Below are 26,649 nucleotides of genomic sequence, written 5' to 3'. Positions count from 1 at the left end.
CACACCCCCAGGATTATCTGATTTTACATGGGACTTGAACCCTTGACCCCTGATCCTATCAAGAGTGCGGTAACAAGGCTCTCCTCTCTCCCTTCCACCTGTTGAAAACTTTCAGGATCGCTTTTTACACTCTGAGGACAAGAGAAGAACAGCTGTCCAAATGGAGCCAATAATCTAGTGGTTTGAACTGTCAGAGGTCTAGAGTTTCCTGATATATTTTCCTGTCTTGTCTGTTGAAATCTACTGAGTCACTGACAGAGGGAAAACAGTCCTCCTCACTCTAAAACCCTCTGAATGTTGAGTTGATGAGGTAGATCCCATCCAAAAAAGTAACAAAATTTTGTTTTATCAAGTTTGTCCTATTCATTACAGCATCATTTCTTCATTGTTGAAGCATCATAGGCCAAGTCCTAGTGGTGATACAAACTACTATTTTTTTTTACACAAACTGAGTAAAACAGTATCATACTTTGGGTAGTGTTTGCATAACATATAACCAATTAAATGCCTGGACCACTACCTCTCTATACTTAGTCAGATTGACATCATGTGAGTGTGTTTTCCAAGCCTTATCTCCCATTTTCCCATAGCACACATACAAAATATCTCGTGATTTCCTAATAGTCTTTAACTTTTGAAAAAAAAATAAGTTGCCCCGTTAATTGCTGACTGCAAGCAAAGATTAACAAGGGATTACATGAAAACTCCAAGAATGTTCAGCTTTTCCGGAGGGTATAGGATTAGCCTAGAGGAGTTTGGTACTGTTTTCAAAGATTGTCTGTTCAATCTCTTGCTGCAGAGTCCTAATATATCTTTGAGTGTTGCTACTGCTGCTTTTCCAGTGTTATAATTCAAACAAGGTTGAAGTAACTGCAGAAGCAACATTTGGTTGTGGATAATCACAAAGCAAATGAAACCTGACATGTGCAGTGATGCAGAAAAGCAGTTGTTTATAACTGTTAGAAGTTTGACAGGTTGAAAAATTGAGGTTTCCTCAGCTTTGATATCATAATAACCTCTGGTTAGGAGCTGTGGTGTTCCCCCCTCCCCCTCCCACTATCTTATCATTAACCTTGACACTGACACCTGTAGAACACTGTTTTAAATAGATCTAATAGCTGGCATGTCTACACCCCCACTTTGTCAAGTGTATCCAGTTTCGCCCTGGCTCCCAAACTGTATGATAAGATGAGATACTGTCAGTTGATGAAAGTTTTCAGAGGGCAGATTTAAATGAGAAGCAGAGGCTAAATCTGGATCAGGTCTTGTCCAGGTTGATAGTGTAGGAACTATGATAAGATTTTGCCTCTGAGACCTCTTGTTTCTTAAACTTACACGTCTTACAATTTTGATACCGGACATTTTTTGGAGATAGCAGTTGCTTTTCTTCTCCTGAAAGATTTGGGGATTCAAAGAACATTTGAATCTGCTGAGTATCAAAATTATAACAAGTTGAATAGAAATTTTTAAAGAAAATTCCACTAAAAGCATAACATTATCTCTGCAAATATGAAAGACTAAGGAGCTAAAGTAGGTGATTTGTAAATCTATGAAAGAAATGTTTTGCAAGAATGAATGTTGGATACGATTTTGTTGACATGTAATATTGAGAGGTAACATAAAATATACAGCTTCTTTTATAAACTACCCTCAGCTCTATAGGTCTAAAAACCCTGCAAGAAGGTTTTCAATAGAACAAAAGCCTAAACTTTTGGCCGAAAAGTGTAGTCACTTTGTACGGAAGGTTTGTGGAATTTACAAAGAGCTTATTGTGCAAATCTGCTGCTGGCATGACATATCTCTGTAGTCGCCTTTCTATACCACCAACTATTCAAACTATGTGCCGTTTTCTTTCACCACAGAAAGTGAAGTGGTCGCTAGGGAAAAATGCCTGTCTTCTCTAGACAGTAGAAGACAGAAGTATTCCTTAAGTCTGCCAGTTGAAGTCTTGTTTATTTTCTTGTAGTGGCTACATTCATGCATGGTGACTGTTCAAGTACACTTAGACAATATACAAAGTCACCTTTCTATACAATATCAATGACACATGAAACAGACTTTTTTCCTTAAAATTTTTTAGTTAATTTGACTGCTTTTGAGAAAAGTAACTTTATTGAAGAAGTGGTTTTTGGTGATTGTATGTTTTTTTTAGACCAAGTAGCTTAAAACAGACCCCAGAGTTTTTTCCAAAATAGTAGCTTGGTTTTGTATTTCAACAAAGCAATAAACACAAGTCAGCGTTCAACCAAGGTGGCCTTTCAACAAAGTTTTTCTTTCCCCTTCCTTTATTCACTCTCTCACTTCCCTTATTACATTCAGCAAAGTTCAATATAGGGTAAGTTTTCCTTCAGTGGGTGTGTTTATTTGTGCAATATTTCCCAAAACAAGGTGGTTTGTACTGGGTCAGCCAAATGTCTTTTTGGTTAGACGCTTCCACTGTGCTTTTGGACACAGAGTAAAACAAGAAGTGGGACTTGAAATGTTCCTTTATATGCAACAGTCTTGTCCGTTTGTGCTGAGTTTGCTTGACCATAATTTCTATGGTGGTGATGTTCATAAATAATAAGGACAAATGAATATTTTGGTATTTCTGCAAAGTTCATTGATACAGCAGCATAATTTTTTATTCAAAACTTCATATTCTACTAATATACAAGTTTCGGGATTTTGAATTTACAAAACTTTGTCTTCAAAATACCACCTGCCAACTTATGACAGTCAATGACAACTTATGTCTCCAAGATTAGATAATCATTGGACATTCAGATTTGGCATTTCATCTGAGGTTCTGACACCCAGTGAGATCCAAATGACAGAAATTTATTTGTGTGCCAACCCCCACCCCCACAACCCCCCTCCCCCACCACTGATAGCATCTCTGCCATGTTGTCATGGACGGTTATCTGTGACTGGGCAGAACATCTCACCTGCTGCTCCTGTCAATCAAACTGTCCCCAGGAGCAGTTAGCACAAACAGTGTGGGGCTTGTCTGTCAGGACCCCGGTCAAAATAGGAAGTCCCTGGAATGTGTCCCCACTTGTTGTGTCAACTCTTTGTTATGTCTGGTGGGTTCTTGGATAGACTGTCAAGAGGTATCTGCCAGTATATTTAGCCCATCATGGTTGGCTGATTGAAGCTTGAGTGATGGGTTCTTCCCACATCATTCCAGTGTCTCTCTGCTCATTTTCTTGGTATCTCCTTTCACAGATACCTTTTTCTTCTGGTACAACCACTTGCTGTTCTCTTTACTTGTATTTTTTGCTGCCTGCCACTTATCCTCCATTTCTTTTCCTCTTCGCATCCTTGCCATTCCATCGGAATCCATCCATTCCCATTTCTTTCTTTTCCTTTATGTTTTACAAGTCTTGTGTAACCTGTGAACCGGGAATATTATATCAAAATGACAGAGACTTAGCAAAGACACCAGTGAGGTTTCTGTTTATTTGATGTGAGTGTTGTGGTACCTTCATACCTACCAGATCTAGTTACCTTTGACAAACAAGTGCCTCCCACAAACTGTGGTTTCAAGGCTTTACTTGAAAAGAAAACCATCAAAAAGGTGGAGTTGTTGGGGATTACTGTCCAGTGGTATGTTTTGATCTGCCACCATCAAATACTGGTCAGAGCTACAGGTGTAACAGTGCATTATGGTGTTTGCCATATAAAGGAGGGGTCCTGATACTTAGTAGGTGAAATTTCTAATCTCCAAGCAGATCCCTCTCGGTGGCAAAAAGACAGTATCTAATTGGCCAAGCAGTATCCATTAGCCAGAGAAGGTAGCGACAAAAAACAACAATGGCCGTATATAAAAAGCTAACGATCATTCCCCCACAACCTCTGCTTGGAGTCCGAGAGTAGAAATTTCACTTATGGGGGTACAGTGTAGGTCCAGACTGCAGGTCATTACATGTCATTATGGTCATCAGTGATTAATCCATCTCTTCCACCTGACACAAAAGACTTGTTTACAAACAGCCTGAGGCTGAATTTCTGTGATTTCCGTACATTGTTCGTGTTCAGCAAAGTTTTCATACTACTACTACTGGTACACACATAGACAAGGATGGAAAAATTGATGCAAACAAAATTTAAAAGTGGATCTTATGGTAATTTTCTAGCCTAAAATTAAAGTGTAAAAGAATACAAGTTTGGCTTTTCTGTCATAGGATTTTTGCAACAAGTGTTCAGCTTGCAAAATGAAAAAGTCACACTGCAACTTGTGGATATGTTGAACTAGGTTCTTATTATTGTCAGTTTCCCACAGTCTCTTTTTTGTTATTCTCCCATCGGCAAAAAGGTCAAAATCAAAGTAAGCAGACAGGTTATAAGATGTTCCTCAATAAAAGGCAGGCTAAAACTAGTTCAGGATGAGCTGATAAAAGCAGATAAGGGATGAACAGCAGGTAGACATTCAGCTATTCCTGTAGGACTTCCTATCAGCTCATATCTGTTACAGTCAGGAAGTCATAAGGGTTTCCCAGGTGTGATAGGGCTGTAGGGAAGTGACATCTGGGTACAAGGTGTTCATCAGCCTTCCTACTACACAGTAATTGTTCCTGTCAAAATGAATTAGAGTTAGATTTTTTTCAGAGATTGGGTAATGTGTTGTTGAGGCGGGGTTCAGAAAATGATCGTGGGACTGAACCGATGATAAACCAGAGTGTGTGCGTAATGTAACAGTGTCGTTTTGTGATCTACTGAAAGCTGGAAAAATTGTTGTGCAATTTTAAGAATTGTCTGCCAAATTGTTACCATCATCGCTGCAAACTGAGACAACATGATTCTCAATTGTCTCTTTTCGTTGTTAGCCGAAGCACTATACAATGTACTAAACAATCACTCTACTAAATTACACAGTAATGTTGTAACAGTGCTAACTGACCATGCTAAACAGCCGTGCGACCTTTTAGTGTAGTGGTTAGCGTTGGTGACCGCCAAGCGGACAACTCGGGTTCGATTCCCAGTTGTGACCTGCTCGCCCCTTTCGGTTTTTACAGTGGCGCCCGATGTGGGCCCTGTGAGTACTGGCACTGAGGATAAGTGTGGCAGCTCCAGGGACTCGGACTCGGAAGATTCGAGGACGAATCTTGAAAGAAAAGGGGGAGTAGTGTAACAGTGCTAACTGACCATGCTAAACAGTCGTGCGACCTTTTAGTGTAGTGGTTAGCGTTGGTGACCGCCAAGCGGACAACTCGGGTTCGATTCCCGGTTGTGACCTGCTCGCCCCTTTTGGTTTTTACAATGTTTTAAAATAGTTCATGGTATTCTGTTGTTGGACAACTATGACTGACACAGGTGCACAGAGAACAAAGCGAAATGCACGTTTGTCTCAACAATGGAACAGTATTTCAGTTTGAAATACAAGATCCTTTGTTCAATAAAAGACAGGATATCCGTGAGCACATAATAAGCCCAAATTCTCACAAAGCATTGAAAAAGGGAAGGATTGGCAGGATTTGAATGTTGCATTCGATAAGCCCGTAATACTCTACAAGGTATATACCCGGCCTTTCCTATAATTAGATCATCCCCCTCTGAGATAAAAAGATTAAGAACATCCTTTTCCTTAACCTTGAGTGTAAATACGTCTTTCTGTACTTTTTAGCCAGAAATTAGCGTTAATCGTCCGACATGACACATGTCCTTGAGTGACCTTAACTGTATCAAGGTCGCCTTTCCAAAATTTTGTTTGAAAATGAATAGGCTTTATAAATTGATATTGTCATATGATACTGTACCATATAATCAAATTGCTTGTTTGACCTCGGAGTAGGCTCTTGTAAGCACCACATGGGACAAAAAAATTCTCAAAGCCCCCTCTTTGTAAGAAAAATTACCACAGACACATAAAAAAAGGGCCCAGCCCATTCCCTTATGTTCTGGGGGGATTGGGTGTCAGTGAGGTACAATGGAGTCTGGTCCCACGTGCAAGCACCGCAGACAGGTGTATTGTGTGAGGGATGTTACCAGGTAAAGGTGTTGAGGGATCAGGTAATCTGAGCCCTGATAAAGGGGCATTCTCCTGAGGACAAGGGCATGCATATGTATGATAGGGATGTGCAGGATGCCAGCATCATGCTTGTCAATTATGTTCGTTTTTACAAATGGTGACGTCACCACACAAAATTTGATACTTGAAGATCATATGAAAAGGTATGATAATGTTTATTACTAAGCAAAAAATGTTCCATCACTCAGTATCAGGAACGTAAAAAAAGTCATGTGTCCCCCTAGGATGAAAGTAGAATGTTCCATTCCAAAGTGGGAGGAGAGGTTTTTGAAGTGTTGACCAATCAGCTTGGAGCTGTTGTCATGCGGATTAAAACCTTGCTCTATCCCCACCATCTATCACAACCTGTGGTGCATTAGTTTGGCAAGGGGGTGACACTGCACTGCCAAGTCAGGGGTGCCACAAGGAGAGAGAGAGAGAGCAAGGAGAAATTTTGCCAGAGATTTTGTGAGGCAAAATCATGCACGTGGTCGGGGTAGGGATTTCCCTGTCTGAGGTAAAGGTTCACTCATTATCATGCAACCATCTGTTGTGTGTTGTAGACCCAAAGTTGCCTATGATAGAGCATGTTTGTTTTCTGTGTCAAGGTATTTCTGTGATTGTATGTTAAATCCGTGAGTGATGGGCCATCCTTGCATGCCAGCTCGGGCTAGGAATTCCCTCTCTTTATCATTTCCAGATTTGGTCACATGGTGCTACCCTCTATTTATTTACAGTTTGGTTGGCTTCTTCTATATGGGTGGAGTCAGAATTTCTGCTGGCAGAGTTTACTTCAGGGCTAGTTAGCCATGAAATTGTCTATCCAGCTCCCAACACTTGTTATAACAAAGTCTGTGCATCTTTTGACCAGATGTTATTGAGATAAAAACTCAGACACTTCTCCGCGCAGTGTCATTGTCTCCCCGTCTTTTCCATTTGCTCCATTATTTGTGATTCGGCTCCAGTGAGGCAGCACGGCTACACAAAGAGCCCTCGAAGACAGCGGCAACAAGGCTTTATTTTTCCACTCAAGAAGTCCTGTTGTTCTTGTTTTGTTGTGTTCAAACAAGCTTACATTTAGCCAGTGGTTACTGTGGCTCAATGCACCAGGAACTGCTGACAGCTCCGTCAACATGGTATTTGGATTTTACCATCTGGTTTGGGTGAAAATTTTCCATTTTATGTTTCTTGTGATTTTCGCATCAAACCTTTGTGTTTATTGGAAGGCTATGAATATGGTAGGGTGTTCAAAGGGTAGGGACTTCTTTGAGCTTTCATATCAAAAAGGTGTTACTGGTGTATCACAAAGGTGTTACTGGTGTATCAAAATTAGGTGTCATTGGTGTATCTGTGGTACTAGTATGTAGAATTATTAGAAAATCCTCCTTCACAATATATTTTAGTTATCTTTCTTGCAAATGATATTGTACTAATGTAAGTAGAATGCTCCATGTTAAAAATCTATAAGAAATATCTTTTCATCCAAGACATGATTAGACATCTATCACTTGGTTTGTGTCTGTTGTAATTTTGGTGTGTGAATTGGAAGCTATCTTTCCTCCAGACTGTGGCTAATTGGTGCCGGTTAATCAGCAGTTAATCTCCCCCACCCTGGGCTAATTATCCCAACCATCTTGTGCACAATCTGCTGCTACATTCACTCTAATCCTATTGTGTCACACTTAACAATAGGGTGTGAAAAGGTGCAAATTCCTGAAGTTGTTATTGTCCTCATTTTTCTTACTAATCTGCTGTTTACAAACTGTTGCTTTTGTCTCTTTGTTCTTTCTTTTTATCTATGCAGCCTGAGTTTGATCTTGAGGTGACAAATTTTTCACTTTGGTTTATGGATATTTGTTGCTTTGCATGGAAAATTGTGGACTGTGTTATGCATGTATATATTGCTTTGTATGTGTTGCATTGTTGTTCATTTTGTTCTTTTAAGAATTGATGTCTATTATTAGAATGTTTGCATTTATTCAGTCATTGTCAGTTGCATTTCTTTCTGTAAAGTATCATGTATTTCAGTCAAAAACACTTTTGACTATTCATTCCATTGTTATTTGCTACTACATAATTGTGAACAAATTTTACAAAGTAATATTTTAGGTTCTTTTCAAAGGCTTGCTTTTAAAATGATTATCACAAAAAGTCCTACTTTGTAATAGAGCTGGATGCAGATGCTATCCAGGACTGTAGACTGACCTATTTCTATTCAATTGTTAACCTGGCATCTGTCTGGTGCCACAAGAAATTACAATATCCAAAAAAATTCCACCTTTCACAAAAAAAATGCCCAGATTACTGGGCACACTGTGAGGAAATTATATGTTTCTCTCTTGACCAACAGTCTCTAAACTGGGTCAAATGTCACTACCTGCACCTGGCCTTCTATAGAGAGACTTTTCGCTAATTTTCTTGCCTTTTTTCTGTTTTCTACAGCCGGAGGACAAGAAAGAGCAGGAGGTATGTATAGCCACGGTCGTCTGTATTGTCTGAGTCTTTACAAACTGTGAGTTCTGCACTGGGCTGGAATAAATGGCTTTCTATCAGCCGGCTACCAAGTGCTTGTAAGAGAAGAAATGGGATAACCATTTGGCTTTCTTTCATCCACTGTTTGTACTCGGCAGAAAGTAATGCAAATATCCAGGCAGCAAAATCCTGCAAACCCACTGGACCATGTACTGATTAAACATATAGAAAAGAAACATGAGAAAGAAAATAGTAGTTCTCTACAAGTCAGAATGTCCTATTGGAAAGCCCTACATAAAAGAATCCCCTTTGTGCAGGTTGTTTGAAAGGAAAAATGATTTTTGGCAGCGGCTAGACAAATGTGCCTTCTGTAATTAGTGTCAAGACATGTCTCCTGGAAAAGTACAAAACTCCATCTGAAGGCCTTTCACAGAAGTAATGGATTCCAGCAACAGGTTTTGTCTAAGGACCTTCTTAGGAGCATTAGGGTGACAAAGGGGTTAATGGCATTCGTGAAGGATGTCAACTTGTTTTAGAAGGAAATGTTGAAAAAAGGGTTTTGCTATACTTCTTGTAGACCCCAATTATGAAATGAGAAACCCAGTGAAGTCACAGATACAACAAAGATAAAGGAATGATAGGAAAAGAACATCCTAGGCCCATAGATGATTGTTCAAAGGTTAATGTATTGCCATATTATATTTGAACAAGTGACAGGATCCCCTATGGAAACGGAAGAGCATAAAAAACTCTGTAGATGAAAGATGTCAGTTCCATAATGGAGGTGAAAAAGTTTGATTCAATGATTGCCCCTCTAAAGATAGACTTTGTGGGATGCTGGCATTGCTGAGCCGTTTAGCTTTTTTACAGTCGAAGAAACTTTTAGTTTCTATCCATTTTGGATGTTACACTTTGCCAGTAGTAAAGTACATGTACTGGCATTTTACTTCTAAAGAAATGAACAGTAGTGAGCATTATTATACCATGGAATTACACAGGGCTGTTAGAGGGCAATTTTATGTGGTAATGTCAAGAAAACACATGTTTGAACATGACCTTCAGACCTAGGAACAGCTTTGGGGGTTGTACCCCATGCTTCTAAATGAATAATTTACAAACAAAATGATATTAGCCAGGTAAAAGCACAATGATGAGTACTTTCAATCTGGAGGTGGATTTATTGTGTTGTAAAAGAACTTTAGAAAGTCGCTGAGGCATGAGAAATGCCCAGATGGTGTCACGCAAAACGTCAGTGTTGGTTATCACGGTCATGGTTGAGTTCTGGGGACCACCATGCAAGATGAAAAATTCAGTACCCTTGGGGTGTATTATCACACCTGTTCTGTCCAGGGTTCATTTGAACCAGAATTTATTTTCTAGTAGCCTCCACCAGGTCTTTCGACGGGAATATGGCTCGTAGAATTCGGCAAAAAAAGAGAGTAAAATTGGCCAAGGGAGTCAGGCCAGCCAAACTCCCCTGGGCCTGGCAAATGTTCTGAGAATATATAGCCAGCGTAGTTAGTCTGGTAGAGACTAATTTTCTACAAATATAGACATTTCGTTTTTAACTTTTTCTAAATAGAGAGTTTTTGAGTTATGAAACAGTGCTGAAATTTTTTTGGAGTGTTTAACTAGTTACAGATGGAAGAGGTCAATGTCAAATGCGTGATACATTTTTCTTGCACACAAAGTGAGTTAAAAATTCAATATCCTGTGGAGTGTGGGTTAAAAACTAGTTCAAATTGTTGATGGATGGAGCTTGGCAATTGGTCTGACAGGTCAGTGTAATTATGAGGGTTAAAAATGATGGATGGTGGAGGGAAAGTGTCTGCTGAACTCTCTAGTAATGGTAGACAACTTCAGTCGGACAAAGATTGCCTCCTTGCTCAAATGTATTTCTGACAAAATTTTGACATTCTGTAACATTGCAGAATACTGAAAAAAAGTATTTCGATCACTGAAATCTGACTTGACATCTCTGACAAGATCTTAGGCCCTGAAGAGCAAACTTAAGATTTACAGCTATGCCTTGACCTTCAGTTTTTTGTGAAGGTCGTTCCACTCTTTTTGTCATGTCTATTGACTAATAACTGTGCTCCTCTTGAGCACATATGGTTGTCAGGCTTGAAATCGGATTATGCAGATTATGCAAATGAGCATCAGGCCCATTTACGTGGATTAGCACCTGATAGGAGGATTTGAGGGATTAGATCTTTCCAACACTTTTAAGGCTGCCCTAGCATGGAACCTTTGGACTCGGTAATCCATTCCTAAATCATTGGAGAGAGGGGCCTCCTGTTAATGAGCTTTTTTTAGTTTGATCCAAAATAAATCTGGAACTTCCTCCCATATAGAATTGAGAACTATTTTTGTTTTCTCTGCATACCATTCTCGAGATCCTCAAAATGGAAATGGTTGCAGCTTTTAGAGCTTCAGTTCAATTTTAAGCTAGGACTTCAAATTCATTTTTAGCTCATAATCTTCCTAGTACTGAAGCAACAGGTGTTCATGACCAGAAAAAATCACTTGTTACTCTGTAGAAATAACAGACGGAAAAGCTCATTTCCTGTTATCAGGTACGAGTACTTTGCCAGGTGCTCCTTTCATAATTTTTGACAGCTCAAATTTTCGTGGGAAAGCGATTTGAAGTCTTTGCCACCTGTGACCAAGCTCAGAAACGATACACGTGCAAAACTACCGAGATCTTGCCAGGATTACCGTCCATTGTGTCTTTTCACCACCTTTCACCATTATCTGTATCTAAACTTTGCCAGCTTTCCGTCCTCTAATGCTACCTTTGACAAATATTGAATCAAGCTGGCTTTAGAGGCACAAAGAGTTGTGCCTGGCCTCAATGTCACAGAGTCATGCGAGCTATGCCACTGCCAAATTCTGCCCTAAAGCTAGGATACAAGTGGGGGCTTTGAGCGATCCCATGAGTGAATGGGAGTTCTTGGTGAATTACTGTAACAGCTTGGCAAGTGGAAGAAAGGGCAGGGGAGTGAAGGGCTGTTTTGTGTGAGAGATGAGATCATAAGTTGGTGAGGTTTGCATGTGTGGAGCTTTGTGCTATTGGAAGTGGTCTAGCCTAGTTACGAACCTATTATAGCTCCCGAGTCCTGTACATTTTCTCTACTTCAAGTATTTGTGGAGAGGATGTAGGACTCGTGAGCTACAATAGGTTTGGTAACCAGGCTACAAGTGATCTACTCTCATACATACATAAACAATGGTATGACAGTCTTTTGTACAAATGTTCCAAAAATAATTTGGGAGCATGACTATATAAACACAATCCATCCATCTCTTTTTACCCTGACTGATGTCAAATCTTCAAACAAAGAAAGAATTTCTGCATATTTATTTGATATAAAATTCTCTGTCAAGAGAATTCCAGCGTGACCTCTGTGCCCATCTGTGACCTCTGTTTCTCTCTGGGACAGCTCAAAGTGCTTTAAAAAAGAAACGCAATTTAAATATCTACATACTAATCAGATTAAATGTCAGAGATACATAAAATTGCCCCTCTATCCTTATTAAGATGTTCAAGATAATCCCTTCATCACCCACATTTGATGATACTGTGCTTATTCTGGGACAAACTGAAGGGCAGTGGCTTCTTTTTTTTACAACCCCCCACCCTCCTCCCAACTTTTCTTTTGGGGCATCTCTGTGTCTGGAACAGCCATTGCCAAGCGTCTTTTCAAAACTGTATACACAGAGCACTTCGTAACAGATCTGTCGGCAAATCTTTTGTCCAAACCTCTCATTGTAACCTCTGGGAGCGAGTCGAATGATTAGCAGGCACAGAAGAGCACGGACAAAGCCCTGTTGACCTTCAATGACCTTGCAGTTTACCTAAAGTCAGTCACTGAGTCAGCCCTGGCAGGGGGAGGGGCAGAAAAACTCCAAAGGTAGAAATGACTGTAGATGTGGACTGGTTGATAGATGGGTAGGATACACAATGATAAACCAAAAAGTGCAGGTAGCCATCATTGTTGAAATGGAACAATTCAAAAACTAGCTGTTGTGTGAAAGTAGAAGCAATGTCAGTCTTTTGTAGAGGCTTTTACATGTAGAATCAGCAGTGCAAGTCTGATGAAAAATTAACAAAATGCTTTTTCACCATATGTTCATAACGGTGTACCCATCAGAAATAATGTCAGACTTCTTCATGTGTATATGACTTTTCTTTCATACTGTACATGAAATAATAAGTGAAATGTTGTCACATTTTTGCTGAGGCAATCTTTAAAAGGTGAAGCCATTGGTCTAAAAATAGGAACGGTGAGATTGTCATGCTCCATCTTGAAAATAAAGTATGCTCTACAGGTGTCCGCATCAACCAATCACAAACCAGGTGACCAATGATTGACAGATCACGCCCTTACAGTAATGTATAATGTTTGATATACAATTGAAAGGCCTAAATCTAATGAACCAATCACATCCCAGCTAGCCAGTGATTGACAGGTGAAGTTCATGATCCACCTGTTGTATATGACATTTGATTGAAAGGTGATTGGCCAATGGAGTCCCTAATTCCAATTGTTGCTGGTTGTATTTTCAGATTCAGACTGTAAGAGGCCCCTACATGGTAAAGAACTTCACCTTGCCTCAGCATGTCCAATTATTTACCAGAATTAATAACAATAATGATTAATAACTTGCAGTTTTTCTTTTGCACTGGATCGCTGGTGGAAGGCCGTCGTTTTACCTCCTCATTTTTGTATATCCCAGGTTTTAAAACGTCTACCAAAATAATGACTAGACGTAGGTTTTGCTGGTGGGGTGCACTTCTTTTGTTGCTGCCTGCTTTTTGCATTTTGATGCTACTAATAACGGCTTTTGCAACATGCCTCTTTATTTGACTAGATGACCACATAGCAACCTGCTACATATGCTCATGATGCTAATAACGTTACACACTTCATTTTGTGTTTTTAACCACTATAAAACTTGCAACAATTTCCATGGATACATATTGTCTGTTATTGTAGATTCATTTGTGATTATGTGAAGAACGTGTTTGTTATCATTTAACCTTCTCCATGCTCAAGTTTGCTAAAAAGATGGTGTACAGCATGAAGAAGGTTAATGTCTAATGTACAGGTATTGAAAGTCACTGAATGAAACTTTGTTGTATACCTTCAATGGTTGAACATGTTCTTTTTGCCAATTTTAGCAGGTTTCACAATGCTGAAAGAAGTTTTCCATTAGAACATGTCAAGATAAAATACTTTAAAGTTCCTAAAACTCAGATCCCTCAACCTCCAAAACTTTTCAGCAAAAGTTCCAGATGAAGTGAGTATCTATGTACCATCCTGCATGTCTTGTGTAGTCTGTAGTTTATCTAACATGTGAGGAACGTCCTTTCGTTTGCCACAGATCCGGAAGCTGAGACGAGAACTGGACCAGTCTCAGGAGAAGGTTGCCACTCTGTCCACCCAGCTCACCACTAATGTAAGTCAGTTCATTTTAGAACTAGTGCAGGGTTTCGAGATAGTTTTTCACTCAGGTTGCCCACTGGACAACCTAAACCAAAGCTAGGTTGCCTGTCAATATTTCAGGTTGCCATCAACACCAGCTGTTTATTTTAGAAGGCAAGCTGTAAGCCAGGCCACCTGTAAAAGTATTGCTCACATGCTGGTTGAGGCAGGATCATACAGTGTATTTCAAAAGCCGTAAGCTGGGCCACTGTAAAGTTTTAAAAGGTCACAACAAAATTATAACTTTCATACCAGGCAACCTAGTCTCACACAGAAAACATGACTTGTCGAAACCCTGTAGTGTCTTATGTATGAATGGGTGAGTCTGTTTTATAAGAGACAGGGTATGACCTGTACGTGACCTGGGCCAAATGGCACTCACGTAGCCACAAGCCATGGATTATGAGTCTCCACATTTCATCAGAACGCTTCAGAAGGCATCCGTTTGCAGACGCCAGTCTGGCTGCCTCGCAGAATGATGTCTCCGAGCCTGATGCCCTCTTCCCAAATCATCCCACCTCTTCTGTATGGCTTATTAAGGAAGCCATTGAAGTGTTTGTTGCATAGCAATGGAGAGGTTGATGTGGAAATAGCGGAGTCTACATCATAATTGCTTTCCTAGACTAATAGAGGAAAATTAGAGTAATGGGCCCTTGTTTACTGGACTCTTATATTGAGGATAAACTATAATATTGATGATAACTTCCGGCTCCATATGGTATCTGCCATTAACCGAGTAAGATTTTGTCTGTAATACTGTTTACGTATCCTGATTGAGGATATCGATACAGTCAAACATAAAAGATTCATGCATGTTAAAGAAAGACTTGTTACAATGCAGCAAGGCAACATCATACCTGTAAGCATTGTTTTCGGTCTATGTGGCTCTGAAAGTAATCGGAAACTGTTAGGATGTGTCTGGTTGAAGTGAATACAATAGGTTGTCTATTGTGGCACTTTGTGCTATGAATGATAGATGGCATTATAACAATCTGTTTGCTGCAAACGTCTTTTCAAAGTTCAGAATTATCTCAGTGTTGGGAAACTTTCGACCGTCATGGAACACTTGCAGCAAAGTCTGACATACTGCACGCTGTAGAGCCATATGTCATCATGCGAACTCAGGACCTGGTGACCAGTGAAAATGACATTGGATGTGGAAATGAAACGATGGATTAGTGCCAAATTGAATCCTGCATAGCTGGTAATACAAGCAGTACATCATAACGTTTCCTTACTGATATTTGAAGGGAAGGTCACGGAAGCAGTTTTCATTCATCAGGAGTTATTATTCTCCATTGATTGCATTAGTGTCTGTGGGATGGACTTTTGATTGAATTGCATGTCGAATGACATGCTTTGAGGTTGAGGTTGTATGCCTTTTATTTACTACGCTGTCTCTATAAGTATGGCAAGGCCAAAAAGGAAAGTGTGACAAATTGGCAATTTTCTAGTCAAGGGCAGTGTTTGAATCAGCCAAGGTCAAAAATTAAAAAGGTTTCATGACTAAGTTCTAATTTGGGGGAGGGGGGGGGGCGAAAACTTTCTAGCTTTACCACCAACCTAGCTTTCTTACTCCTCTTTTTTATGACATTGGCAATAAACTTTTAGCAAATTGTTGCTTTTTTTTACATTGAAGGATTTGCTATTCTTTTCAGTTAACTCTGCACAAAGTTCACTTTTGTCTGTGTGTAGAGGAGCTAAGACAAATTGTTTATATCCATCTGTTTGTTGCTAAGCCATTTCAGGTTATATAGGGTGACCTTGCCTTTCAGGTAGCTTTAAAACAGACGTGGGAAATCTCTTCCACAAAAGCTTTTAATCCAAACTCTCCCACCCCAGCCTCGCACCTGTCAGACCCAGAAGACTTGCCTCTTCAAGGAGTAAATCTTATAAACCAAGTTGTAAGGTCTCGGGGTCGTGTGAGGGCAAGGGTTGCCATTTTTAATTGAATTGTCTCAGCGTGTGTGTATGACTTGTCAGCGTGCTGTGGATTGACAGGGCCATTAGGGATGTTTTGTGTGTATATCACTGGAAACTTTACTGTTTAGACTTCCTTGTTTTTCCTTTTATGTGTGCAAAAGTGAAGGAAACAATGAGAAAAGACTTAGACTTTAGAATTACGTTTACTAAAGTCGCAAACATACCTGCAACAGCACAAAGTTTTTATATTGTCTACAAAGTGAACATATTGGCAGCTGTAACTAGATGCATACTAAGACTCGGTGTAGATGCAGGCAAAGACCTGTACATGTACGTCAAATTTCCAACCAGCCATCAAGGTCCTTGTCTGTCTGTATGTACTTCAAAGCAGACTGATTTATTTTTATGCACTAAAAATTTGATGATCGCAGTTTTTGAGTGTGTAAATCGGGTCTAAAAATCTGGGGTCTGTTTGGTTGGTTGATTAATCGTGTCGTTTGTCAGGATTTAATTGCGTGGAAAATCACAGCAGCCACTCCAAGGTCGCGGTTGTCCCCTTGTCTTTGCCTAATGACACAAGTGATGTAATTGGTTTCCCAGCTTTTTGCTTCTGTAATGTTCCTTCATGTTGCTCTTTCCCACATCAAGAGCCAGATAAATGTTCCCATTTGCAGTCTCGTAGCTGCTAATTGGAGTTAGTAGAGCTTAGATGAATGTACTGGGAATACTTCACTGGCTGGGGAATTGCCCTTGTAGCTCTCCTCCTGACTGATTTAGTGACTTTTGCTTCTAATTGAATTGCTGGATGCACTCTCCGAGATTGCTTCAGTCCCTAAAGATTGGTCGTCCATTTTTGTTCCAAGAAAAGGTGTCACCAGTTGGGTGTTTAATCTCAGGAATTCTTCTAAATCAAATCTTGGATCTGCAAGTGTCAGAATTTCTCCCCAATTTGATTTCGTTCGAGCTATTTGAGGATCGTGTTTTGAAAATCTTCTGTTGAGAGGGTTTCGTGGAAAATCCACTTACGTTGCAATTTTGTACGGGCTCCGATCCAGCGAAATCGATTTATTACATCTTGTGCTGTACTAACAAGATTTATAATGAACATGATGTCGAGAATGACGTAGGAAAACTTCATTAGTTTGCCGTCTCCTGGATTCATTTCATCAGTTATGACAATTTGGCAAGATTGGTTAGGCCACCTCATTTGCATATTATCGAGGATGGCAGTCTTTCATTGGTCTCTTGCGGTCCCTAAGTCCTTTATCTACCTCCGTGACCAGTGGAAGAGCTCTATCCAGGTAGTGTGGGATATTACTCTATCTATTATTCAGTGATGTCAGTTAGAAAATTGCCCCTGTCTTGTCTGTAGCTTTCTGCATAGATGTGTGACCACCCGAGATACATGTAGCTATCGTTTTACCACAAAAGGTTTTGGATTTGGTTTGATTTGAAAATCTCTGTTGGGTGGATACTTTGAGTCGCTGTAGTGGAATTGTCTGTTAGACTTGAGTTGGTAACATCCTGGTTTGACGATGGCGGAAGGAAACTCACACGTACAAGAACTTCTTACAAGGAGGGACCCACAAATGGTGGTAAGTGAGATGTGCAGTGCTTTTTTCTGAGGTAGCCTGCCACAGATTTGTCAGAAATGCATGCTTGGAGAAGTTACTGCTAATGTTTTAAATATACATGTACCAAGGATTACTGTATTTTTACCAGGAGTACTATGATATATCAAGGTTCCTGTTTCTGGCTTAATAAGAGCTGCGAAATTGGTGACATTTTTAGGTGATGGCTTTTTTCAACATTGTTTCTAATAGGAGAGTGTTGAAAGATCAACCTTGGCACAATAGGAAATTGAATTGAATTCATCCACGAAAGAAAATTTTGTGGTGTGAAAAAATGTTCATACCAAGTCACCTTTCCGCGGAAAATATGCCATTGCATTGCCAAGTAAAACTATAAGATATCAAAACACTCACACGTGTGTGCCACAAGAAAGAAATTTGCAAGAAATTCATGCAGATTTCTTTTACAGACATGGAAAATTTCCAAAGACAACAACTTTGAATTGGCTTGTTTTGACTACTTTTCTACCAGGGGTATCTTTGGTGCACTTCATACAAAACAGCTTTGTCTTAACATTATCAAGGTCAAAAAGATATCTTATATGTAACACATGGATCAGATTTCTGCTTCTTAAGCCCTTGAACTTGAATTGGATGGCTTGATAAATGGTTGCTGATACAGATGTTGCTAGCAAGGAATCAGTAACAGATTTGTGCAAATTTAAACTGAAGAAAACTTGCCCTTTTCATTATTGGAAGTCTTCAGTTTCTTTGTATAATCAGTGTTTGATACTGTCTGTCACTAAAGGAAGGAAGGTGGAAGCATTCTTTAATTGAGAACTCAGAGAAGACTCAGATTTGATTACTGGAGTGAGGAGAATTGCAGGTGCAAAATCTCACGTATCTCACGTATGTTTTACTGTGGATTAAAAGCTGTTGATAGATTTTCTACATTTGTACCTACGGGTATCTCCAGGAGAACTTTGTGTGGTCAGTGAAGAATGACCAGAATTAGCAGTAAAGTGTACTCTGTAACTAGGGGATGCTGGCTTTCAGAAAGTCATTTAGCTGTCTGAGCACAGTGAGACAGTGAGTCTGAAGAGCAAGATGAATCATAGATCAAAAATCAATTTTCCAAAACTGGCAAAATATTGGATACAGGAACATTAGGGATACCGTATTATGTAAGATAGAATGCTTTTGATGTCTGCATACACATTGAATAAATTTTGTTTGTACGAAATACATTTTAATTTTCTAATCGTTTACCTGGCATTCAGTTCTTTGTATTGTATTACAATTCGGATAAGTTGAATGCTGCAAAATCTAGCAAAGAGAAAATCCAGGTTCACAGAGGATTCAAGATGTAAAATGGCATATCCACACACTCATTCATGGTGCCTTACTTTGACATTGTGCATACAGACAATTTGCAGTTTGCCACGAAAACTTCCAGAATTGTTCAGTCTTGCATACAGCCCGATAACTTTGAACGGTAAAGACACTTATTTGCTCCATTTTCCTGGTGGTTTGGAAAGGGCTATCTTCACCTGCCTGAGGGCAGTACTGGTAATAACACCCCCGCCGTTCCAGTGAGTAGTGGGGAGAGACATTGTGTCTGAGTGTGAGATGGACTCATAGAGACAGCAGGGCGGCTGGTCAGATGCTGCTCCTCAAGTCAAGACACATTTCTGGAAAATTTCTCAAAAGGAAATTGCTCCCAAAGTTGAGGCTGCTCAATGCCGTATCTATCATTATAGGGTTTCAGAGGATGAATTGGGTTTTCTGCCTTTGGAATGCTGACCTCAGCAATTTGGAAAATGGGCAAGAGAGTGGAGATGCTTTGTTGTCTGTGTGAGATAAATGGTTGGAAATGTTGTGTCTCAGAAGCCAGTCTGGCTGGGGAGAATAATCAATATGAGTGAAGCTATCGGCGCCTGAGGTTATGAAGACCGTTCTATTTGTCTGATTTGTTGTCTACCCTTTAATTTGTTCATAGTGGATTGCTGGAAATGTGTGGAAATGGAAATGATGTGGTAGTAGCAAATGGGAGGATGATGAAAACAAATTGTGTAGGAAGTTAAAAGAAGGACACTTTGAGTTTGACAGAAAAAAAAAATTCCAAGAATGATTTTCCTGAGAAAAAGGTTGATTCGACTGTTTCCCACGACCCCACAATTCTCTTTGGTTCATCTCTTGTGTTTTGTAAACTTTTGCTAATTTGTGCATCCTTGAGATCTTGTACACGATAACACAATAATGTTACATACTGTTAAGACTTGAAACTATACGTTGTAGCATTCATTTTACTATCATGCTATTGGCATATGATACAAATGTATAAAACAAACAGCGTTTTAAGAAGACTTTGTATTTGACCCCCTTTACTTGAAGACAGTCGAGAAAAAACAGGTGCTTCCTCCATGCCCTTAAGACATAGTTGACCCCTGACCTTTGTTCTTGAGGCCATGTCTGGCTATGACCCCTTGACTTTGAACTTCTATAACCCCAGACTAGTATTTTGGAAAATATGCAATGATAGGTGATTTATTCCTGGACTGGTTTACAGAGACATGCAGATATTTGTAATGGAAGATGTAGCTAAAGAGTTTGGAAGCATGGTTGTCTAGAGTTTGTGCCTCCAGCCGTGATGTTGACACAACTGTGGAGGTCGTGACTCCAAGAATTCTTCTTCTCCCACCTGAAGGGTAAACTTAAAGAGGCGTTTTAAGGAGTTCATCAGGAAGTACTTGGTCTGGTGGATCTATTCACTCAGCGCTGACACAAAGTCACTTCAGCATGCCTGCTAAACATGCTGGAAATACGTGAATCGCTGTCATCTGTGAAAAGGTTGAACTAAGAAAAATTATGAATAGACTTTTCTAACTTCTTGTCTCTGGTAGAAATCGAGATAATTTTTTTATTTTATTTTTGTAAAAAAAAAAAATCATATTTTATCAATCATTCTATCATGAAACTTCGTAGGTGGCATAGCTTTGTGATATGATACAGCTATGGAAGCTACATGTATAGCCTGGTACCCAGCCCTATCTCAGGCTAGTTGGCTCCAACAGTCACTAGTGGGTAAGGCTAACAGACTGGAGTTAAATCAAGGCTGGATTCCAGGCTACGGAGGCCAGTCTTCTGTTCTGATGAGATGTAACGGTTATTTTTAGTGTCCGGCACAGGAAATCTGGGAGATTTGCAGGGTAAAATCAGTCCTAATCAAGTCGCTTTAGCAGTTCCCTGTGTGCAGCTTTCTGCTAATTTGTTAGATTGGACAGCCATAATGCAGCATTACTGGGGGATTTGCAAACATGGAGCCCTGCAAATTGCTTAATGAAGAAGTCTTGAAGACTGAAGGGATGGTATGGGTTTCTTTTGTTCCAGTGCAAAACAGCAAGATTTTCTGATGATAACGACGTATTCCCTATTGCCTGTTTAGATTTATTCCAGTCAATTTGAAGTCAATGCCAACAATTTCTTTGCCAGCGGCATGAATTCCGCATGTTCCCACTGGAATTTTACCAGCTGGAATGAGAGAATTCCAGGGGAATTTCATGCTGGTGAGAACGTAGCCCAAAGCAGTATATGTAAACTTCATTGTGTCAAGAACTGTACAGCCAAGGTGGTTGCAATAGCTCCTCCTACTGATAATCCAACAGTACTGCAGCAAGTCAGGTGCTGTTCACTGAGGTTGGAGGTCACTTTGTCTTTCTGTTTATTATCAGTCATCTTTAAAAATGGCAAACCTAAAGTAAGTCTGAATATTAATATTGAGTCAGATTTGTTTGCAATACTTGTGGTACTGTAATTGTAATTGTTTTTATTCAAAAGAATCTCTTTTTTGACTGTGAAATGTAACGTGCCTAAGTTTCAGTTTGAGTAATTGTTTGACAAAAGCTACATCCTGGAGAATGCACATAAATCTATGCCAGTCAATGATCTACATGTATTTGTATTCACAAAGATTAGCTGCACACGTCTTTTGTCCCACAGAATCCTGTAATTTGTTTGCACCAAAAGCCGAGCTCTGTTTACCTTCGCTTCAGGCAAATTCAATATGGAAGAGATTTTGGAGGTATGAATTTCAGATCGACGGGGATTTTCTCTGATTTAGTGTGTGTTTGATTTGGACATGGTGGATTCAGGAAGGATTTATTACTGGAAATTGGTCCATCGGATATTAGGCGAAGGATTAGATTTGATGGAAAAGGTCACAGTTTTGACATCTGACTTTGCACAGTTACAAAGACTCTTGTTGTAGAGTTTTGCTAGAAAAAAAAAAATCAACATTCAACCAAACATATACTTGTTGTTATATCAGTCTGTTAAAGTGATGAGTTTCAATTTTTACATGATTGCTCAATATTTCAAAGTACATTATGCTCAAAGATCTCCTTACTACTTTTTACCAAAAAGGATCAAAAAGTGTTTTTTTTCTAACTTGAAATCAAAAGAGAACTTGGTAAATCAAGAAACTTCACCTAGAGGAAATATATGGATACAGTTGAAGGTGACCTTCACAGTTTGTTGAGTTTTACAAAAAAGCTACTGCTGTGCTCTCAATCCTGTTAGAATTTGTTTTGAGTTTAACCTATTCTGTCCCAATTACCTGTGGAGCTTTCTGGCATGTGGTGTCCCATGTGATCAATTATTCTTGCTCCTTTATTCTTTATCCTTTCAGGAGGTCATAAATTTTATTCCTTATCTCATGAGGAAATACTGTAATTCTTGAGTTTTTCACGGTACATCTATGTTCACAGTTACGCTGTCCCTTTTGTACCATGAACTTATCATTACCGTTATCAAAATTTATCATTTGTCTTTTGCACAAGGCCCTCTCCATCTCATGCCACTTGGTTCAGTGAAGAAGTAACGTTACATTTTTCCACAGACCATGAAATTTTGCTACCATGAAGGTAAAATAAATTACAGTATACTAGGCAGTTCACACAGCAGGCACTGGTAGTTTTTAATGCGTGAAAACAGTTTCGGTGAAATTGCTCATGAAAGTGCGTACCATTAGCGACATTTTTCTCCATTTGCCACACCGGGAAAAATTTATTACAAGGTGTCATGCCATGAGCCATGCAATTTGCTTCCCCATCAATTGCAATAGAATGAAAGGCAGTTAACGGTAATCTCATTTCATGATACCCTGATTGATATTTCATCCGGACATGTTTCCCACCTTGTTAGAACTAATCCATTTACAATACTATTTTCTCGCCAGGGATGCTCATTGATTTGCTGTTATGTTACTCCTTTGACAGGTTAGCATTTTAGTCAGGGAACGTCCCTAGATTATTGTAGGGGTGGGAGGGGGGTGACAATAATGATGCATGTACTGCAGTTTGGTAAGAAAGTGTAACATGTATTGTGATAGATTATTGATACAGTATTATACTACAATCTGCCATCTTGTTCAGCCATCTTGTCTTGCCATTTTGGATCACATATAATGGTATGAATATGCATAACAGAAGGTATTGTTTATCAAATGTATATTTGGATTATAAAGAGACTTACATAGAGATCTGTTAGCCTATAATTAATATTAAGAATCCCTAACATATGAGATAAGTTATCTAAATTATGCCATTGCCAATCTGTAAGTGACATTCCTGACTGACAAAGCTGTCTGTTTATAGTGTTATCCATATTTGCATGAAAACGTTGGCCGAGGTTTTCTCAGAACTGGAAGGGAAAAGGTTTTTTGGACATTTTGTTATGCCAAATTCTTCAGAGTCTTTAGAGGGAAAAGACATGACATGTACATTCTAAGCAACAGCTGATTTGACATCATACTCTGACATCATACTCCATATTTATTTCTGACATTTGTCCACTAGAAGAGTTAGACATAAGCATCATAATCAACCAAAGGCATTGCAAATATAACAGTCATTTTCTCCATCAAACCAGTATCTGAAACCCAAAGGATCTTTCAATGTTATTCTTCTGATGAAATAAAAATTTGATGCAATGTTAAACTGCCAGAACATACAGAGATCTTGTTTTTCTTGGAGTGGTTCACAGCTTTGACTGGCAACACCTGTTTGTAGTAGATGAATGCGCCAAGTTTTTGATTCTCTAAAGTAAAGGACAATTTTTCCTTGTGCTTTCAAGAATTTCTCAACCATCACATCATAGTATACAAAACAATTTTGAATCTGACTTCGAAGCGAGGAAAAGTCTTGAAGGAATTGTGTGAAAACAAAGCAGAACCTTCTGTCTGTAGGCTTGTCAGGAAGTAGTTTTTTCACAGAGGTGTTTCTAGCAATAACAAAGGAAGAATTGTACACCTAAGGGATTTCCTTCTGTGTAAGGTAGTATAAGTTCTGCACATACCATGGTCATGGTGGTGTGACCTGAGTAAGGATTACAGTGACATTTTCCCAAGTCAGCAGCTTTTGGGTTGATACTAGAGACTCATGTTGAACAGTTACTCTTTGTTCCAGGTAGCTTTTCTGCTTCCTTTTTTTTTGAAAGTTAGGCATTGTTTGGTTGGCACACTTTCATGGGAACTTGTTGAAAACTTGGCAGATTTACAAAAAATCTCCATCCAAAGACTTGTCCTTAGAACTTGTGGAACAGTGAACAACTGCTCTTGAAGTTGACATAATAAAGGACATCCCAATTTTCTCAGTAATCATGAAATTTATCAATACGACGACTAAAAGGATCAAATTTTGTAGACAGCTTTACATATTGTAAACTACAATGCAATTCAGGATGCACTCCTGCGATATTGTTTGTAGTAAATAAAGTTCTTAAGTTCTAAAAAAAGACATCTAAAGACATCTTTCACAGTACTGCTAGAACTTAACCAACTGTAAGGTTCATCTCAACAATATTCCACATATAGTTAGGCCACAGGAATCTACAATTCCGACCGCCGTATCAAGTGGGGTCCTTGGGAGTTCCGGGCGTTCCTGTGGGTTTGCGTATTGATCCGCGTTTGCCTGATATTGTCGGCTAAGTGGATTGAATGTCACCCTATGGACCAGGCAAATGCCTGGGCTTATGGCAGCAACATTACACCTGTAGGAACCGGTCATCTGTTTCGGGATTTACCGGACAGGCCACCTGGAGATAAGGCTGGAGTTGTTCTGCTGCTGTTCCTTGGATGTGAGATTATGCAAAGTAAAATGGTATTCCTAGGATCGTGGACGTTGTATTGAAGTCCTTGCTAGGATTAGATATGAGAGAGAAATGGAATGGACCTAATGGTACACCAAGGCTATGCTGTAGGGTGCTTTTATGTTAGCTCTGTTTTATAAGAGGAAAACTTTCATATGCTTTTAGAACATTTCCAATGTCTTTTCAACGTCTTATTCTGTGCACGGAGGTTTAAATCTTTAAACAATCTTTAAACTTCCTTGATCTGGGAAACTGGCCTTTGTAGTTACATTTGCAGCCTTTGTAGCTACATGTAGTTAGCTACCAGCAAGATAAAGGATACAAAAATTGTTGCTGGGCTAAAATTAGTGGCACTGCAATGCCCCGCATAATTAGGCATGATGTAACAGCTTGCCCCCATGCCGCCCTATTGTTTTCACACCCATTGTGATTCACGATGACTTGAAGACTTTTTCATGAGCCAAACATTTGGCAGGCATACAGATGGGCTGTTCCATTGTTTGGGGGGTGTTGAAACGGTTACGCAAATAGCAACAGAGGTAAACTCACGTTTCTAATATCCCGTGTGTAGTGCTGTCAATACTTTTTCCCCATTCTTGCAGATGACAGAATTAATTACGTTTGGTACATTGTACCTTTGATTAAATGCATTGCAAATATACCACGCATGCCCCTCCCTCCCCCACGTATACAAATGCAAATGTCCACCATTTGATTATGCAAAGCGGGTACCCCTTGCAATGTTTATTCACCTCAGTACTTGGGTACAAAGGCTTCCTGTACTGCCTGGTTTCCCTCCCGTTCCTGAGTACCTTTCAAGGGTCTCTCATTCGTTCATCAGTCAACGCCTGCCTACATATCTGCCGGCCGGGCGAGCATTGCCTAAGCAACCCCGGTACGCGTGAGCGCTCACGGACACAAGTTGTAGACGGACATGGAGAAAGACCTGTTAGCAGAAGGCATGGACAGGGAAAGCGTGCTGAAACGTCGCTCGTGTCCCTTCCCGTACGAGGTAAAAATTGTTTCTCTGAATCGCTGACCTTTTTTTGTACATTGCCTGTAATACCATGTTCCAACAAGCAACAATAGGAAATAGCAGTGAGCCAGGTGAAGTGGTGCTCTGAAAATGGTGCCATGTTTTTACCCTGGGCTCCGTATTATTTTCAAAACAAACAGGGTGTCCACAATGAGGGTAAGATTGTTCGTCTGCTGTAAAGGTTTTGTGTCGTCCTTTGTTTGCCGTTTTTGTGTGTCCTGTCGTCGCTAAGTCTGCTTGGTGTATGGAGTGTTTTTCAGCTGTTTTAATGAGGCTTTGTAAATCTTGTGTCCCAGACAATCGTGCTGGATAAACCACAGGTAAAGCCCAGGACTCTGCCACGAGTCAGGTGTTGATAATTAGACGGGGACAGGTGAGCAACAGATATACGTGTCATCAGGTTACCTGGTAGAAAATTACTGAAAACACCACATAAACGCTTCAGCTGTTGCACACACACCTACAGCAACGAACTGCAAGACTTCAACAGGTTTATATACTCAGTAACCGTTTGTATCACCACAATCTCATATCAAGGCAAGAGTTTGTTAAAAGCAAGCCCAAACACACCTCGGCAAACAATTAACCGAAGCTTCGGCAAAGATAAGCTGTATCAAAATTCTCTCCCTCTTTTGAAGATGCAATATTATCTGACGTGATTTTCTTACAAATTAGACCAACTGATAGCGAGGTGTGGAAAATTATTCAACCGTTGACAGTGTCTTGTAACATGTTTGCAAAGCTAAGGCTTGCAATTAGGGGAAAATTGGGCAAAACTACTCCAAAGTTATCCTTTAGACTGTACTCTATTGTTCACACGATCAAAGTTCATCAAAATTAGATACACATTGCTAGAAATCCAAGTTCTCTGTATGTAAAGGCCCATGGTAATTACTTATAGGGATGACTGATTGCTTTATTTTACTGGTGAGAAAAACATTTTAGTGTATAACATTGTAAACTACATTACAAGGTACTTGTGTTAAAGGTATTGGATTTGCAACCTTAACCTTCAAGGTGGCA

The 26,649-nt window shown here is 39.6% G+C and overlaps 1 protein-coding gene across 12 annotated transcripts in view; it reads left to right on the top strand.

The window, feature by feature from the left end:
• Positions 1 to 26,649, top strand: part of LOC109467408 (neuron navigator 2-like) — a 198,234-nt gene that overhangs the window by 142,913 nt on the left and 28,672 nt on the right. For 9 of the 12 annotated variants that reach the window (XM_019765359.1, XM_019765353.1, XM_019765355.1 and 6 more), the window contains 3 exons: positions 8,432 to 8,455; positions 13,032 to 13,058; positions 13,850 to 13,924. In XM_019765359.1, coding sequence (XP_019620918.1) covers positions 8,432 to 8,455; positions 13,032 to 13,058; positions 13,850 to 13,924 — 126 coding nt within the window. The remainder of the gene's footprint in view (positions 1 to 8,431; positions 8,456 to 13,031; positions 13,059 to 13,849; positions 13,925 to 26,649) is intronic. The other 3 variants (XM_019765356.1, XM_019765361.1, XM_019765362.1) reach the window with 1 other exon arrangement.

The sequence above is a fragment of the Branchiostoma belcheri genome, unplaced genomic scaffold (assembly GCF_001625305.1).
Source record: "Branchiostoma belcheri isolate BF01 breed outbred unplaced genomic scaffold, Haploidv18h27 scaffold18, whole genome shotgun sequence".
Taxonomy (NCBI): Eukaryota; Metazoa; Chordata; class Leptocardii; order Amphioxiformes; family Branchiostomatidae; genus Branchiostoma; species Branchiostoma belcheri.
This window is presented reverse-complemented; position numbering and strand designations above follow the sequence as displayed.